The sequence below is a fragment of the Dasypus novemcinctus genome, chromosome 7 (assembly GCF_030445035.2).
Source record: "Dasypus novemcinctus isolate mDasNov1 chromosome 7, mDasNov1.1.hap2, whole genome shotgun sequence".
In the NCBI taxonomy this organism is placed as follows: domain Eukaryota; kingdom Metazoa; phylum Chordata; class Mammalia; order Cingulata; family Dasypodidae; genus Dasypus; species Dasypus novemcinctus.
The window spans coordinates 76,972,608-76,991,054 of record NC_080679.1 but is presented as its reverse complement, the minus strand read 5'-3'; the positions used below and the strand labels follow the sequence as shown (position 1 = coordinate 76,991,054).

Genomic DNA, 18,447 nt, shown 5'->3' with positions numbered 1-18,447 from the left:
CTTTCCTGCTAAGCTCCAGTTTGAAGGCTAGGTATTATATATTTTCTCCATTTTTCAGGAGGGTATCAGAGGGGGACAACTCCACTGAAGGAAGCAGTGTTTTTCAAACTAAAGGTCATGATTTAGTTAATCCAACTAATACTTTAAAAGAGAACCAATAGAATAGAACAAATAGAAAATATCAGTGCACATCTCCCATGGTAAAAATGGTGCAGGAAACATTTGTTCCTGCTTTATATATGTGCATATATTATGTATACATGTACTGGTCCACGATGTAAACTGTACTTCTCTCTGTGGATCATGACAATTAGTCTGAAAGTCACCAGCCTAGCTAATTTAGTCACATGTTAATGCAAGTGCTGTTTCCTTATAAATTTCAGGGATCCCATCAAAAATTCTTATACACTTAAACCAGGAACAGCCATGGAATGAAGAACGATTTTTCCAAGTAACTGCTTAAGTTACTTAATATAGTCAAATATCTGGACCATGTCTCAAAAGCATTCCAAGTATGGTTTCCTATCAGTACTCAGAAAATTGATACATGTATTAAGTATAACTGAAAACCCACAGGTAGATGTAAGTACTAGCAATATGAACGTCCAGAATCTGGAAGGCAAATCTTCCTCAGGATATTCAAACCTGAACAGGAAGCATTATTTTTATTTTCTCAAAAATAAAAAATAAAAAAGAAGGTTGCATATAGAATAAATTGTCCTTACTAGAGAGTAAAGAGTAAAATGAATTGTAGACATTTCTGATCAACATCTTTGAGAGAAAACTGACATATTTTTGTCGAGAAACACCTTAAGAAAATCAAATTAAGCAAGAGAGGAAACATTATTCTTAAATATAAAGGAGAAAAAAGGAAGGAAAGAAGATATTTTGGACAGTACTTTGGACTTGAAGGAAGGGGAGAGCAAATCAGTCTTAGTTAAATGTACAGACCTTCTCTTTGGGCAAAATAACAAAAAGAGAGGGGGAGATGATGTGGAGCAACTCCTTCTTCTTCCCTTGGAGGACATCAATTTGATTATTGTTATTACAGTATGGGAGAGGCTGTTATTACAGCCTTGGGAAAGAGCTTACTAGGGCTATCTTGACATAGGCTGGAGAGAGGATGAGGATGGCTACTGCCCTAGATCAAGATTTTCCAAACTAGGATTAACAGAGCCCTAAAGATCTCTAGGTTGCTAGAACAAGGGAGGAGGGGTGGGGCAGGAAGAGCAAGGTTGAGCTGTTGCTGCCCACTTCATTAAAAGCAGGTTTGTTTTTCCCTCTTAAATACTGAAATTCTATGTAATCCTTCACTTGGAAAAAAGTTCTACTACTAAAGAAAAATCTGAAAATCACTGGGCTAGATTAGGGTTCCCAATCATGGCTGCTCAACAGAATTATTTAAAGAGCCTTTTCAAATTACAAATTCTTTTTTTTTTTAAGATTTATTTATTTTTTATTTATTTCTCTCCCCTTCCCACCCCCCCAGGTGTCTGCTTTCTGTGCCCATTTGCTGTGTGTTCTTCTGTGACCGCTTCTATCCTTATCAGTGGCTCCGGGAATCTGTGTTTCTCTTTGTTGCATCATCTTGTGTCAGCTCTCTGTGTGTGCGGCACCATTCTTGGGCAGGCTACACTTTCTTTCCCGCTGGGCGGCTCTCCTTATGGGTGCACTCCTTGTGCATGGGGCTCCCCTATGTGGGGGACACCCCTGCGTGGCACGGCACTCCTTGCGCACATCAGCAGGGTGCATGGGTCAGCTCCACCCGGGTCAAGGAGGCCCTGGGTTTGAACTGTGGACCTCCCATGTGGTAGATGGACACCCTAACCACTGGGCCAAGTTCGCTTCCCCAAATTACAAATTCTTGAACCATACCCCTAGACCTAGTGAAACAGTAACTCCCCAAAGGATTCCTGGGCAGCCAGCCCAAAGCTCATCCATGGTGTTGGGAACCCCTGAATCCAATGACCTTTGCTTTTCTCAAAGTTTTTGATAAAACAGAATCTAAATCCATAGGTAGGAATCTTGGATAAAAAAGCAGGTAGTAGCAGATGGAAAAGGGAACACAGACAGCAGAATCACTAGCTTCTACTGAAGAAAAAAAAGGGTAAAAAAGGAGTTCTTCTAGGACCTGAAGCTTCTTTGGAGGTTTAATTGTTCGGTAAAGGAACCATATAATCTTACAGGCTGCAATAAGTGTTCATGTTGATAATGGCAGTCAAAATGCTTTAATTCAGCACTGTCCAAAAAAATATCATATGAGCAATATATGTAATTTAAAGTTTTCTAGTAGCCAGATTTTAAAAAGTAAAAAGATGTGAAATTAATTTTAATGTTTTATTTAACCCAGTATGTCCAAAATATTATCATTTCAATAGGTAATCAGTTATATTGAGAGATTTTACATTATTTCTTGTATTAAGCCTTCAAAGTCTTATAGTATATTTCTGTTCAGAGTAAGCACATTTTAAGTGTGCAATAACCACATATGGTTAGTAGCTTCTGTATTATACAGTGCATGTTTAGTAAAAGATAAATGTATTTCGCTTAAAAATTGCTATTCTGTTCCAATGAAAACATAAAAATCCCCTGAATCACTTCCCCAACCCTAGTGATCCTGTTCCAGGGAGCTAGTCAGATAATATTTTGTCTGCACATATCATCCCAAACTCACATCTTAGCCCTGATCCCTCTTCTCTCTTCCCAAAAGCTGTACCTGTGTTCTGAACATTTTCTCCTGAATGTACCACTCTCAAAACGCCTACAACAAAATTTCCCATCTTTCTTCCAAAATTAATTCACCTTGATTTTCCTAATTTTCTCATTCACCTACGATCAAAACTTCAGAGTCTAACTCTATCTCCTCCTTTATTCTGTACAAGCACCAAGTTCTATTAATTCTTCCTTCTCAGTGTCTCTCTCACTAGTCCTTTCTTGCTTCTAGTTTTCCCTACTGATCTGTCAAGCACACTATGACCAAATACATATACTTAATATACTATGCATAATGTCAATTTGAACTCTTCAGTGCCTCTGTAATGCCTAACACTTTGGCTTTGAATTCAGGACCATGTACAATCTTGACCCCCTCATCTCTGGCTTATCTTTCATCAATTATCTATCACCAATCTTCTAGAAGATCTTTATTTTAGCCAAACTATCTTCTTTACTAACCCCTGAAAATGCCTACTTCCTTATCTCTTTATATTTTGTTTATGATCCCTCAAGAATGCTCTTATTCTAGCTTTACTTATTCAATCATTATTCAACATTAACATGCCAGGCACTGTGCTAGTACTGGAGGCAGCATAAATAAGACAGATACAATCCCTGATCTTGGTTTCCCCCACTCTAAGAAATCTTCCTAGCTATGCCCAAACAGAACTGGCTTTCCGTCTTTAAGTTGTTCTTATAGGGCCTATAATTTATAACATTCAATGGGCCCTTAAAATTTGCTGTCTTGTATTGCTAATTATCATCCTTTTCTATAAATATCTATCTGTATTCTCAAATAGAGTATAGATTAATTAAAAGCATGGACTAGGGTTATACCAGTGTATTTCCCCTACACTGAGTATATATTTGCTAATTGACAAGCACTGGTAAATGTGGGAAGGGCCTGTGGCAGGAGGTGGGCCCCACCTAGATATGAGCTCATCCTAGTGATGTGCTGGCAAATCAGGACCAGAAGTGAATGGGAACTACAGATGAATGGATAAATAAAATGTGACATATCCATATAATGGAATACAACTCAGCCATAAAAAGGAAGGAGGTACTGATATATGCTACATGTGGATGAACCTTGAAAACAGAGAAAGAAGCCAGACACAAAAAGACAAATATTGTGTGATTCTATTTATATGAAATAACTAGAATAGGAAAATTCATAGGGACAGAAATTAGATGAAAGCTTATCAGGGTTAACCTTGGTTGGGATTGGACAGAATGGGGAGTTAATGTTTTAAAGCATAAAAAAGTTTCTGTTTTGAATGATGAGAAAGTGTTAATAATGGAAGGTGGTGGTAATACAACATTGTAAAAGTAAGACCACTGACCTGTGTACTTTAAAATGGCAAATTTTATGTTATATATGTTAGCACAATAAAAAAAAACACCTGAAAAAAAAAAAAAAGGGTAAGAAGGAGGACCCACAAGAACCCCAACACTGCTAAAACAACTTGGGAAATTTCACTTTTCTGATTCCATCTGCAAAGAAATTCAGAGCTGGCAAATTTTAAGGATCATTTACCCTGGCTTTTGAACCTCGACAATATAGGTTAATCAGCTTTAAATATACCGCCTGGAACTAGTACCACTAGTACTAGTGGTACTAATACCACTGGTAATGTTTAATACACACTGAATATAGAGCTAAAAAGATAACTCACCACATGTTGTGTTCAAAAACTTTGGCTGGGTCAGTTAAAATTCTTGATCCCAGAGGAGCTGTGGGGTGATAACCACTCTGGTATCTGTGTGGCACTTTCCCCATCCTTAGACAGGAAACAGAATTTCTCCAAATTACATTCATCCTAATTAGTACCTGGGAAGTTACAAATGATTAATTAGTTGATATGGATTAAACAGTGCGTTGTGTATCTAAAAGTCGAAGTTGGTCCAAAAGAATTGCTAAAAACTGAATTTTTAAAAATGAAACAAGTGTATTATAGCTTCTTTTCCCAAAAGAGAGGGTAAAAGGCCAAGAGAGGGTAAAAGAATACTTAGAACAGGGGTTCTTAAACTTTTTGTTCCACCGACCTCTTTGCTAGTCAGGTGAAAACCACGGACCCCTTACTAACTCCACACTATACTGTGTATTATTTAATAAATATATCATACTTGCGCCAACACATCCCAATAAGAATGATGTTTTTTTGAATTCCAATGCAAGCTTCCAGATCTCTTGTTAAAATCCCCTGATTTAGAGGGTATAACATTGGCTGGCATTCTTTATAAGCCACAGGCTTGGCCAATTTTGCTTCGTTTGGTATTTGCTTAGTTAATTTTTAGCACATGGCCAAAGTATGTAAGCCTAGAATCTGAATTCTGTGTATTAAAAACAGTAAAAAAAAAAAAAAAAAAGAAAGAAAGAAAGAAAATTGTTTTGTAATTGTAGGCAACCATATTTCTAGGGAATGTTTTCTGAGTCCTAGACCAAAAATGCAAGTTTAATGGCAGAATAAGAAAGCAAACCTATTAAATCTTACTCCTCAGGCTGAGTTGAGTAATATAAAATTAATCAAATACTGTATTAAGCTATGATCTCAGCAATTCTTGTCCCAACAATCCTGTATACATATATTTTTAAGAATAGCCAGTAATACAGTTGCAGAATAGATTTCCCTAAACAAAATATATGCTTAAATACTAGTTCAATAGGAGAATCACCAGCTGATTAACACAAATCCATATCCATTGCTGGAAGAACAACTTAAACATTTAAAGAGCATGTCATCTTAATTATGTACTGGTAAATGTTCAAAATCTTAATAGAAATGTATCCAAAAGCTTCAAAGAGCTTACTTTATTTTCACCCAATAAAAATCCACTGTAATACTGTGTGGCATTTTATCCTCATTCAGTTGTTCAACACATTATTTGGCCAAATACCATAAGCTGTATGGTAGAAACAGATGCTAAACGGTGTGTGTACACAATGTTCATTCGAAATTATTGGCATAAAAGGTCATGTATCACCACACAGAAAGTCAGTGGGTTTTAAGACTATGAATTTCAAAACAAACTGAAGAAAGCGAAAAGCATTTCATTGTGCTAATTATCACACAAAATTCAAGACTTTCTTGTTTGGGAAAATAAAAAAAGGTTTAGTTATACACACTAAAAAGACTGTAATAGTTCCATTTAAATGTGACTAACAGTGGTGAGAAATGAAGCGTTCAATAGCTAATGCAGATGATCCTGTTTCTTGTTTTTCTTCATCCAATGTTCACTCTTTGTGGAGGCAAAGGAAATGAAATGCTCTGCCTTCCCATACCTTTACCCTGATGTGCCTTTGTTCTTTTCTCCTGCCAGTGCTGCACAGAAGACTAACAAAATCCTAACTGCACGATTATTTTTAGAACTCTCGTCCTGCACTGAATATTATTCATAAAATTTTCTGTATGCTGAAGAGTAGAAATTAATTACACGTAGAAAGAGAGGCAATTCATGCTCAAATGTGTACAATGATATAAACATAATCCAGATGAAATGAGATTTCAATCCTTCAAATAACCATGTGACATACATCTATAACTACCTATATATACACAAGGAAGAGGTAGGGGGGAAGGCAAGAGTTTTCCTTATAATAAATGACTGAGAACCTCTCGGACAGAGACAAAAAGTCATAAACAGACTGAATATTAAGCAATTCAGAAGAATGTCAAAGAAGTGTGTGCTGTGCTGGCTGCAAGCCCCAAGAGAGCAAGGTGTGGCCAGGGCCTGCACATTTGCAATTTCCTGCTTAGCCAGATGTTTCACTAATTAACCACACAAACCTCTTTCTCTATTTCATGTATTTATTATCTGTAACTGTCACACAAAGCCTTGCATTACTATTTATCTTTTTATGATTATATAAATATATAATAAAATTATACAATAAATATATGTACTATAAAGAAGTAAATAATAAAATTACATAAATGCCTTCTCAACTAAATTGCCAGGTTCTAGGGGCAGCACTAAGCTACTCTTGAATTAATTAGCTGATGGACTGATGACACAAATTTAATTAGAAGAAAGTTTCTTCATACTTTCCAGGGTGGCTCCTCATATCCTTACAGAATGGGAAAAAAAGTGTGACCCTGTACAGGCAGCTATCCAGTTATACTGCCTACAAGGATTAACATATATATGCTTTATGTTATGGCGACCATTTAGCTTAATGTTTACTAGGTCATGGCTCCATTCCATGATGGGAAAGGAGAGAAGGAAGGGGAGCCCTAAACTCCCCTTGTGCACCCTCTCTTAACTCTCTTTCAGCAGACTCTAATTTGAATACAAGTGTCACTAAGATATTAACTGCATAATGAAAGTGGGTAGATAAGTAGTATTTTTATGCAAAATAACACAAAGAGGTTTAGCTAAAAATAGTCAAGTCACTCCAAAGAAGGCAGGAATGGAAGAATGAAATACAGATATGCCAAGAGGAAACAAATACCAAGATGGTATATTTAAACTCAACCATATCAATATGCAAATGGACTACAATTAAAAGGCAAAGAGTATCAGTTTGAATTTAAAAGCACCACTAAACAATATACTGTCTATAAGAGAAGCATTGTGAATATAAAGACACAAACATATTAAAATTAAAAAAATATGGCATGCAAACACTGTATTAAAAAGCTGATGCAGCTCTCTTAACAGTAGAAAAAGTAGATTTCAACAAAAAGACTGTTCTGGAGATAAAGAAGGATATTTAAAAATGGTTAAGAGTCAATTCATCAAGAAGATATTATGACCCTAATGTGCATGTACCTAATAACAGAACTTTAAAATACAATAAGAAAAAATGAACAGAACTAAAAGGAGAAATAAATCTACAGTAAATACTTAAAGATTTTTAACCTGCTTTTTTCTGTAATAAGTAGAATAATAACAACAAATTATAAAAAAGTCATCAAGGATATAGAAGACTTGAACATTATCAACAACTTGACTGAACTGACATTTATAGGATATTATACCTACTTAACAGCAAAATATATATCCTTTTCAAGTGATCATGGAACATTCACCAAGATAGACCATATTCTGGACTTTAAAACAAATCTCAATACAGTCCAAAGGATTGAAATCATACAGAGTATGCTTTCTGACCATAATAATGTTAAATGTTAATATTTTTTGATAAATTGACATCATTATTAAATGTCCTTCTTTATCTCTATAACAGTCATTTTCTTTTTTTAAAAACCAATTTTATTGTTGACTTATAATTTCTACTTATTGACTATAATAGTCTTTTTTTTAAGTCTACTATAAATATAGTCCCACCAGTTACCTTACTCAGTTATATACATAAATATATATATTTAACTTTAATCTATTTGTGTCTTTATATTTACAGTGCTTCTTTTGTAGATAGCATATTGTTGGTTCTTGCTTTTTATTCCAAGCTGACAATAACAATAAGATATCTAAAAAAGCCCCAGATATTTAGAAATTTAGCAACACATTTCTAAATAACCTATGAGTTAAAGACTATATCTTAAGGGCAATTAGAAAATAGAACTGAAGGTGAACTGAATGATAATGAAATCTCAAAATATGAAAATTTGTGGGATGCAGTTAAAACGGTGTTTAGAGGAAAATTTATAGCTTTTTAAAAGATCTCAAATCAAAGATTCAGCTTCTATTTTATGAATCTAGAAAAGGAGGAGCTAATTAAATCCAAGGTAAGAAGGAAATATTAAAATAAAAGCAGAAATCAATGAAATAGAAAATGGACAAAAAAGAGAAAATCTAAGTCAAAAGTTCATTCTTTAAAAGATTTATAAGGGAAGCAGACTTGGCCCAATGGATAGGGGGGTCTGCCTACCACATGGGAGGTCCACAGTTCAAACTCCGGGCCTTCTTGACCCGTGTGGAGCTGGTCCATGTGTAGTACTGATGCACGCAAGGCGTGCCCTGCCATGCAGGGGTGTGTCCCACGCACAGGGGAGCCCCACGCACAAGGAGTATGCCCCGTAAGGAGAGCCGCCCAGCACTCCTACCCAAGAATGATGTGGCACACATGGAGAGCTGACACAGCAAGATGACGCAACAAAAAGAAACACAGATTCCCAGTGCCGCTGCTAAGGATAGAAGGGGTCACAGAAGAACACACAACGAATAGACACAGAGAGCAGACAACTGGGGAGCAGGGGGAAAGGGAGAGAAATAAAAAATAAATCTTAAAAAAAAAATTAATAAAACTGGTGAATCCTAGCAAGATTGATCTCAAACATTTACGTTAGAGAAAATTCCAGTAACAAGAATAAAAAGGGACATCACCACATACTCTACAGGCATTGAAAACTTAATCAGGGAATATTATGACCAATTTTATGCCCATAAACTCAACAACTTTGATAAATGGGCAAATTCCTTGGAAAACGCAGCTTATCAAAACAACATAAATCTAAATAGCCATAAATCTATTACATAAGTTAAATGTGTAATTGAAAACAAAAGAATTTTAAAAACATTCCCACAAAGAAAACTTCAGGCCCAGATGAGTTTCACTAGTGAATGCCAAATATTTACAGAAAAATAACAGGGACACTTTCAGAAAACAGAAAAGGAAAGAATGTTTCTTTTTTCCAATTATACCATTTATTGATGAAATTACACTGGAAAACAATCATAACAAAAGAACAATCTTGAATATGATGGCATAGTTTACTGAGTGAAATGTTTCTTTGAAATATAACATACAGAAAATTTTTAATATTTCATTATTAGAAGCCCTGGAATTTATACAGAGACATTCCTCAGTGATTTTCACAAGTTCCACTCCATGTCACATCAAGCAACTGTTGTGTATGTGTGTTTAATACCTTGTATCTTGGAATGATGAGCCATACTTTAGCTAGGCTTTTTGGAATAGGTTTGCTCATAATGAGATATATGAAAGAAAAGGGTTATTTTTGGTCAAGGGGTGAACATTTATCCTTCATTATAAATGAAGATGATAGGGAAACGGACTTTGGCCCAGTGGTTAGGGCGTCCGTCTACCACATGGGAGGCCCGCGGTTCAAACCCCGGGCCTCCTTGACCCGTGTGGAGCTGGCCCATGCGCAGTGCTGATGCGCGCAGGGAGTGCCGTGCCACACAGGGGTGTCCCCCGTGTAGGGGAGCCCCACGCGCAAGGAGTGCACCCATAAGGAGAGCCGCCCAGCGTGAAGGAGGGAGCAGCCTGCCCAGGAATGGCGCCGCCCACACTTCCCGTGCCGCTGACCACAACAGAAGCGGACAAAGAAACAAGACGCAGCAAAAAGACACAGAAAACAGACAACCGGGGGAGGGGAATTAAATAAATAAATCTTTTAAAAAATAAATAAATAAATAAATGAAGATGATAAACAGTTCAGCTTCTGAATATAGAATAGTCTGTTCAACACCATATTTTTTTGGTGACGTTTCATTTTGGTCCTTGGTGGTTTAATTTCTTTCCTCTGACATTGGGAAAAGACAAACACACACGTGAAAATGGTATTGCAGACCTTGGTGGCAGACATCTTGTTAAGACCATTTTAACCAGTTGTGTTGTTTGGGCAACTGTAGACTTGGTTGTGAGTTCTTGGCATGGATTTAAAATGGAGTTTTTGGGATTTATAACATTTTCATAAGGGGCAGTCAATTGTTTTCTGGTGAATGAACCTTTTTTTTTCTTTAAACCAACTTTAATAGAGGGCTGCTTTTTTTTTTAAAGACTTATTTTTAATTTTTAAAAATTTATCCCCCCTACCCACTTGCTTGCTGTCTGGTCTCTGTGTCCATTCATTGCACATTCTTGTGTCTGTCTCCCTCTGTTGTGTCATCTTGCTGCACCAGCTCTCTGTGGTGCGGGTCGTCGGCTCTCTGTGGGCACGGGCCAGCTTTGCCTTCACAAGAAGGCCCTGGGAAACGAACCCAGGGCCTCCCATATGGTAGATGGGAGCCCAATCAGTTGAGCCACATCTGCTTCCCTATGGTGAATGAACTTTTTAGAGATAGTGGTCTAGTATTCCTTTTATATTTTCCAGTGTTGCTACAATTCCATTTTGAAGCATTTTGTTCTATCTTTTTTCCTTTCTCTTGACTTTTATCTATACATGATGTCTGAAGACTGAAAGAATCCAAAAGTTTTAACTGCTTCACTTTGGGTATAGCTTTGGAGGATGAGGGTTGTTCAGTAATTGCTGGTATAAAGAAGGTAGTTTGCAGTCTTGGCCTCTTTCTGTATAGTCACATGCTATATTCTATTTCCAGTATACAAGTTATCAATTGTTCAATAGAGCTTTCTGGGGACACCACTGTCCCTTTCCAATTTTCAAATTTTGAGAGGGATAATTTGTGCAAGTCCAGATTATTAAAAGGCGGCGGGAGAAAATCAGGGTGTGGAAATACTTTACTTGGTTCTTCTATGAAAGATTCTTCCAAGTTTTCTATTGTTTCTGGCTTTAAGTTCAGGTCCATCTTCTTAAAAATATTTGAGTAAAGTATCATTTGTTTTTTGATTTTCTGAAAAATCACTTTCATCTGTTAAATTTTCTTCCACACTGCTATTTTCATATTTCAAATTTCAATTTGGAGAAAAAGTTTCATCATTGTTGTTTTCTATAGCTGAAGCCAAATTAATATGAGGCTCATTTCTATCTTTGAAAAACAGTCTCCATCAGCAAAGGGCCAGCAGAGACCTAGCGGGAATCTGCCCTTGCAGTTCAGGCTAAGAACCAACTTGCTTGTCAAATGAAGTGCTTGTTGGTGAGTGGCTCAGAGTGAAGATCCTTATGGGCTTATTGGTTACATTTAAGTCAGTTTCCAATGACGATTTTTGAAATCCCTGTTCTCTGTGGTGCTTCCTCTAAGATAAGTCTGTAAATGAAATATTCGTTTACTCTTCTGTGTTCTTTTGTAAGCATGCTCTGACAAATCAGTTGCTCTACTGGAATTTCCAAATGGTTCTATAAAGCAGCAGAAGTCTTGTTAATTTTCCCACCTGCTTGCCTCTTCTAGGCAGGAGGTTTTTATTTCCAGGAACAGATAGAGTTCTGAATCCAAATTCCAGTGAGATAATGTTTCATGAGAGATGTTTCTCACAGGTTGTATATTGGTACCACAGTTCCCACTATTTCTCCTTCCCATTTTGTTGTAGTTGCTCCAGTTTTCTTAAAACCCTGCTGTATGCCAAGCACAGGGATGGAAGAAAGAAGGTGGGAGGAAGCTGCTGAGCAGGTGGCACTGTCCTGGGTGGGCGCCATTGAGTTGAGGGGAGCCGCTTCTGATCCGGCTTGCCTGGAGGCGCCGTGACTGTGGTGGGGTCAGGGGCAAGCCTAGGCAAGTCAGCCTGGGCTGGGGTGGAGAATCCGCAGAGTCCCCAGCCGCCGGGGTGTCCTTGGCACCCCGGGCCCACCAGGGCCCAGGTATTCTTGGGCCAAGGACCCGCCGCTAGGGCTCAGCCTGGCAGCTGCTCCTGGCCCTGCACCCCGCGAGGCCCTATTGGGGACGGTCTGGCCCCCTGGCCGATCACAGTGGAAGTCAGCAGAACCCTGATAAATAGTATATTTGTGTGAAATAAAGGTTTGAATTTTGGCTACATGTAACATTGCAGTTTGCCCATAGACTTAGTGCCTCCAGTTAAAGTTTCAAGTTATCAAATGTTCTCCAGGAATAAAACTTGAAGACTCTAAAAGGGGAAGTTTTCCAGGTGGGCCTTGCTGGGTTTTAATTGCTAAGAATAACAGAATAGTTAGTTCAGTGCAGAGTAGTATGAAGAAGGCAACAAGAATCTCCACAAATCTTGGTTATATGCTTGACAGAGTTTTTATTTACAGTTGGGAGCATCTGAAAGTGTTGGTGGTCCGTACTCCTCACTTAATTTAGCCTAAACTAATTATGCCAAATAAAATTCTTGTCCATAAAATCCAGTGGCATTTCTATTACTTTGCCTACAGGTTCCCACTTTCAGCTCACCTACCTATGGTGTTTCTTTCGAGTTCTGTCAAGGTGAAAGTGAAATCAAATGAGCATGACTTCAGTGCCATGGCCCTCTGAGATCACATCACCAAGATTCAGTCATGAATAGTCAACTGGCAAAAACACTCACTGAGGAACAGATCCAGAAAGGAACTGAAGTTCATACAAATATCAAATTGACATTGTCATTAGGAATAGCATTTATTAATGCTACCAAGTACACAGGGGCATGCCATTAAGAGCTGACAGATTTCCTGCCAGCTCTAGGTATGGGTAGGTGTGGGTCTATTTTAGAATGTAAGGGTAAGAACAAACATATAAAATGACTTGAGTTCAGCATATGACAAGTCTAGGAGAAGAAAGCCTTAATACCAATTTTCTAGGCCCACTAACACCACATTTTGCTCAGTAGCAAAACAAGAGGCCTCAATACAGAAGGAAGACCTATGGAGGAGAGATTTCCGTTAAAATGAAGCCCTTTCCACAATGGTTCACACATCTGATTTATTTCACCAACAATATAACATTCCATCAGAACAGGTAAATGTATATATGAGGATATTTCATGTTACACATATGAGAAACATGCTCCTTAAATAACTGCAAATTATTGTAGGGCATTACATTATTTTAAGTACATTATACAAAGGAGAATTTTAGTTACAGGAAACACTCCATACTATATTTTGCAAAATGTAAAAAATATTTTAGGAAGTAAAGCATGAAAATGCAATTTATCATTCAAGTAAATATCAATTTCTAAAAAGTTAAGTATTTCCAAAGTGTGAAGTCTTGTTCTAAGCACTTTATATGTATTATTTAACCTTCAATTTCCAATTTTATACAGTAAATTTTCATTCCCATTTTATACAGTAAAAACCCATACATCGGGAAGCGGATTTGGCTCAACTGATGGAGCATCTGCCTACCACATGGGAGGTCCAGTGTTCAAACCCAGGGACTCCTGAACCATGTGGTGAGCTGCCAAGGGCAGTGCTGATGTGTGCAAGGAGTGCCGTGCCACGCAGGGGTGTCCTCTGCGTAGGGGAGCCCCATGCACAAGGAGTGCACCTTGCAAGGCAAGCTGCCCCATGCAAAAATAACGTAGCCTGCCCAGGAGTAGCAACGTACACACAGAGAGCTGATGTAGCAAGATGACGCAACAAAAAGAGACACAGATTCCTGGTGCTGCTGACAAGAATGCACGCGGACACAGAAGAACACAGCAAATAGAGAGAGAGAGCAGACAATGGGGCAGTGGAGAAGGGGAGAAAAAAAACAAAAAACAAAACAAAACAAACCCATACATGATGAACATGCTTAAAGTCACCTAGTAACTGATGGGGCTGCATTTTGAACCCAAGCAGTCTAACTGGAAAGCCCATGCTTTACTCTTTTTTTTTTTTTCAGATTTATTTTTTTTACATTTATTTCTCTCCCCTTCCCCACCCTCCCAGTTGTCTGCTCTCTGTGTCCATTCACTATGTGTTCTTCAGTGTCCATTTGTGTCAGCAGCACCCAGAATCTGTGTCTCATTTTGTTGTGTCATCTTCCTGTGTCAGCTCTCCGTGTGTGCGGTGCCATTCTTGGGCAGACTGCACTTTTTTTGCACTGTGTGGCTCTCCTTACAGGGTGCACTCCTTGCGAGTGGGGCTTCCCTACTTGGGGGACACCCCTGCGTGGCACGGCACTCCTTGCACACATCAGCACTGCGCATGGGCCAGCTCATCACACGGGTCAAGAGGCCCTGAGTTTGAACCTTAGGCCTCCCATGTGGTAGGCGGATGCCCTATCCATTGAGCCAAATCTGCTTTCCTACTTTTCTTTTTTAAAAAGCTTTATAATATATAATTTACATACCATACAATTCACCTATTTGTGCTCTACTTTGGTACACTACATATACAAATGAATCACCACCATCATTCCCCAGTCTTTACCAGAGTTTCTAATTTTTGCAACTGATGTAAGGCCCAGAATTCCTTCTTTCCTTTCATCTCTTACAACTCTGTCTCTTCTCTTAGGCCTTAATCAAGTAGCAAGCAAAGCCATTGGGAGGTAACACTCTCAGGATTAAGAAAAGCATAGTAATTCTCTTTCCAGTATTCAAATCTCAAAATACAGACAAAGGGCTCTTGCATTCACCTAAAAAAATAATGTAATGTTTTAACACCCAGTTCTTTTCACTGGTCTACTTTTACACAGCTACAGAGGAATAGAGACAAAGGACTTCTTATTTCCCTTGTTTTTTAAGCTTGATCCTAAGATTGTTTTCTCACGTCTCAATACTACTAGAGGAGCACCAAAGAATTGGAGCAAATAGGACTGAAGTTTCTGTGAATCTATAATGATTATCCTTGGAGCACTTAGCTGGCTCACAGCAAAAACTCTTTGTAAAGCTCCCCAAGAATGATTCCCAGTTGTCTCAGTTCACTGAAACCCAGAGAAAGAACCTGCTGTTAATCATACACTAAATGCCTACCCACCAATTAAAAGTTAACTCCCCTTCAATGTTTCTTGATTTCTGAGCATCCTTTAAATAAACTAGTGAGGCACTCATGTTTTTCTCTTTGTAACTGTTTAGCTTTTCTTCTCAGCTGGGAGGCTGGCACAAAGGTTTCATTCAGAGGAACAAACATGATCTAGATAAGGCTGTATTAAACATTACCTGAGAGGCTAGCATTAATGACAGCAAATTAAAGTGCTATTGTTGTTACTGTTTTGGATAGTGAAAAGAAACACTTAAGTACCAACCACACTGCAGTGAAAAGTGAAGCTTCAATTAACCCTGGCAATTGCAGAGAATTCCAGAGGGTGACCATCTGAGAGGCACACAGTTCAGGCAACTCACATCTTGTTCTAATCTTCCTTTGGATGGTTATAATTTCAGGGTATAAATAAGGTTATTAGTGAGAACAGAACAACAATAATTACAGTAAGTATTTGCAGAGCACTCTGATCGCATTATGACGTCAGTCTCTCCGCAGCTTCAAAATGGGAATCTCATGCTTAGTGTTTGCTCTCCATGACCACCCTCAAAGGCGGCTGCACGATGTACTTACTGACAAGAAAAGAGGCTACTGGGACTCAGAAGTTATTTCTTCAAGGAATTCCATGTTAGCCTGTCTCAGAGCCACCTCAATCCAAAATACCTGAAAGGTATATACTATTCTAATTACTATGGAAGCTCTCTTCACAAATATTATGCTAGACCACAATGAAAGCTATTTTAACTCACCACCTAGCATTTCACATTTGTTTGTGCTATAGTAATTTTGGAAGAGTTCATAGCTCTTAAAACCAAATTTGATAGCTTGATAAAATGTATTATGGGAGCAGATGTGGCTCAAGTGGTTGAGCACCTTCTTTCCACCTGGGCAGTCCTGGGTTTGGTTCTGATGCCTCTTAAAAACAAAAAACCAAACAACAAGCAAACAAATGGCAAAAAAAAACAACTCAGAGGAGCTGATGTGGCTCGGTGGTTGAGACTGGCTTCCTACACATAAGGTCCTGGGTTCAATCCCCAGCCCATATACTTAAAAAAAAAAAAAAAAAAAGGTATTAGGTTACACCCAAACTTTGTCTTTTTAGTACTTACAAGTTCGTGTAGTAGAAAACTCACAATGGATGAGATTAAAGGAATTCTGCACTTAATGATACTTCTGCTTTCCTATTTATTGCAGAGGTCTCTCGGTACACTAGATAGCAGGAGATCCTTGTAACTGTATGAAGGATTTTACTTAATCATGTTTGGACTAATGTATCAATATGGCTGCTTTGTCAGAAATGGAATATTATTGAAAAAAAAATCATCAAGTCATAAATGACTGTAAGCTATGAAAAATTTGAAATACAGCATCAGGGAATTAAAGTGTACAAATGAATGTATTTTTAAAAGAACATGGGATTCAGGTAGGCTAAGGTATTAGCACTGTGCCAATTCTATTTTAAGAGACTACAAATAGTTATAACCTGCAAAAAGGCAAGGTAAACTGCATCATCAAATAGCAAGTAAAATTTTGATATTAGGAGGTATAGCAGTTTGATACTATTTATGATTTCCAAAAACAGATAGATTGTTTGTAAACTAGTCTTTTCCTCTGGGCATTATACCCTTTGATTGTATTAGATTCAGCTAAAATGTCTTTGATTGGATTATGTAAGATTAGGGCTTAGAGTCATCAGGGAAACTCCGTTTGAGTACCTGCCCTCTGGGTGGGCTATATAAATGGACACTCAATCAAGAACATGGGAAGCAGATACACAAGAAAAATGAGATAGCTCCATAGAAATGGCAGAGGCCAGGGGAAGAGAAATGAGCCATTCGCCTGATAGTTTACAGCTGACCTTGTAAAGAGAACACAGCAGCTGAACCCAGAAAGAAATGAGCCCAGGGAAGAGAGATGAGTCTATGCCAGCCTATACTTGAGATTGGAAGAAGTTGGACCCACGGAGCCTTAAGAGGGAAGAGGAAGGCTGAACCCTTGTAGACTTCACTTCCCATCTGGCTTCAACATGTGGCAACAGACTTTGGGTGAGGAAGTACCTCTTATGGTACCTTGAGTTGGACTCTTTAGGGTCTTGTGACTGTAAGCTTCTACCCCAAATAAATACCCTTTATAAAAGCCAACAGATTTCTGGTACCTTGCCATCAGCACCCCTTTGGCTGACTAATACAGGAGGTATGACACAATGAGAAAAGGGTCCAGAGAATGAAAAGGAAAATTCATGGTAATAGTATACTTTCTACATGAGTACAATTAACTGAAAGCTTCAAGGAAGCAATAAAGAATTCTTTAGGATTATGAGTGTGGCCAGAGTATGTTAGATTCCTCATAAAGGATACATGTGCTTTCTACTTGTACCAGTTAGATGTCTCTTACACTGGGGTCACTCCATTTCTCCACTTGTCTTGAAGAGTCTTCTTGGCCTGGTTTTCTGTCTACTTTCAGGTCTTTGATCCAACTGGAAACAAATTTCAGTTCTGTTTTTAGATAGTGTAGTTACATTGTGATTACTTAAAGTTCCAGTATCCAGTTCTTATTCAACGCTCAGTCTCCCTGAAAATTCACCTTTCCAGCTTCCCTGGCAGCTGGAAGAGCCATGTTACCAAAGTTCAGGCTGACAGAACACAAGCAGAAACATGCTAAAGCCTATGCTTCCTAAAGAAGGAAATGGGCCAAAGATAGATTGCTGGCACTAACTCATGCTTGTGTGCAGAGTGGAAAAGAACCTAGATTATTGATGTCATGATTGAATGACAGTTATCACTTACTTCTGGACTTCTTGAGAGAAAAGAAAAAGAAATCCTTATGTATTTTGGCCACTATTAGGTTGTCTGTTATTTTCATTCAAGAAGATTCTTACATACAATATTCAACTATTGTTAAATGCTGGGAATCCAGAAACAAATTCTTTTGGTTTCTGCCCTCAAGAACTTTATCATCTAGTGAAGGAGAATGAAAGGTAAACAAAGAGTCCTGATACAATGTGTAGTAGAATTAAGTATAAGGTGCTATTAGAGCACAGAGGAATGAATGATTAATTCTACTGCTGATGGCTTAAAAAAGCTTTACCGTGGAGAAGATATCTGTGCCAAGCTGAGAAGAACAAGTAGGAAATATCTAGGGAGATAAGAATGAAAGTCAGAGCTACTCAGACAATGGGATTAGCACAAATAAAAGCATAGAAGGGGGAAAGAATATGGGATACACAAAGAAAAGTAATTTGGAAAAAATGTGCAGACCTAAGTAACTTTGGAAATGAATGGAGTCT

The 18,447-nt window shown here is 38.1% G+C and overlaps 1 protein-coding gene and 1 pseudogene across 4 annotated transcripts in view; both read right to left on the bottom strand.

Annotated features, from left to right (window-relative positions):
• METTL8 (methyltransferase 8, tRNA N3-cytidine) overlaps positions 1 to 18,447 on the bottom strand; it is a 113,123-nt gene that overhangs the window by 62,382 nt on the left and 32,294 nt on the right. For 2 of the 4 annotated variants that reach the window (XM_004485044.4, XM_071216302.1), the window contains exon 3: positions 4,392 to 4,546. The exons of the other annotated variants lie outside the window; for them this stretch is intronic. In XM_004485044.4, the coding sequence (XP_004485101.2) occupies positions 4,392 to 4,534 (143 nt within the window). In that variant the 5' untranslated portion in view covers positions 4,535 to 4,546. The remainder of the gene's footprint in view (positions 1 to 4,391; positions 4,547 to 18,447) is intronic. 4 annotated transcript variants of the gene reach the window in all.
• On the bottom strand, positions 9,636 to 11,841 carry LOC101417717 (protein FAM217A-like; annotated as a pseudogene).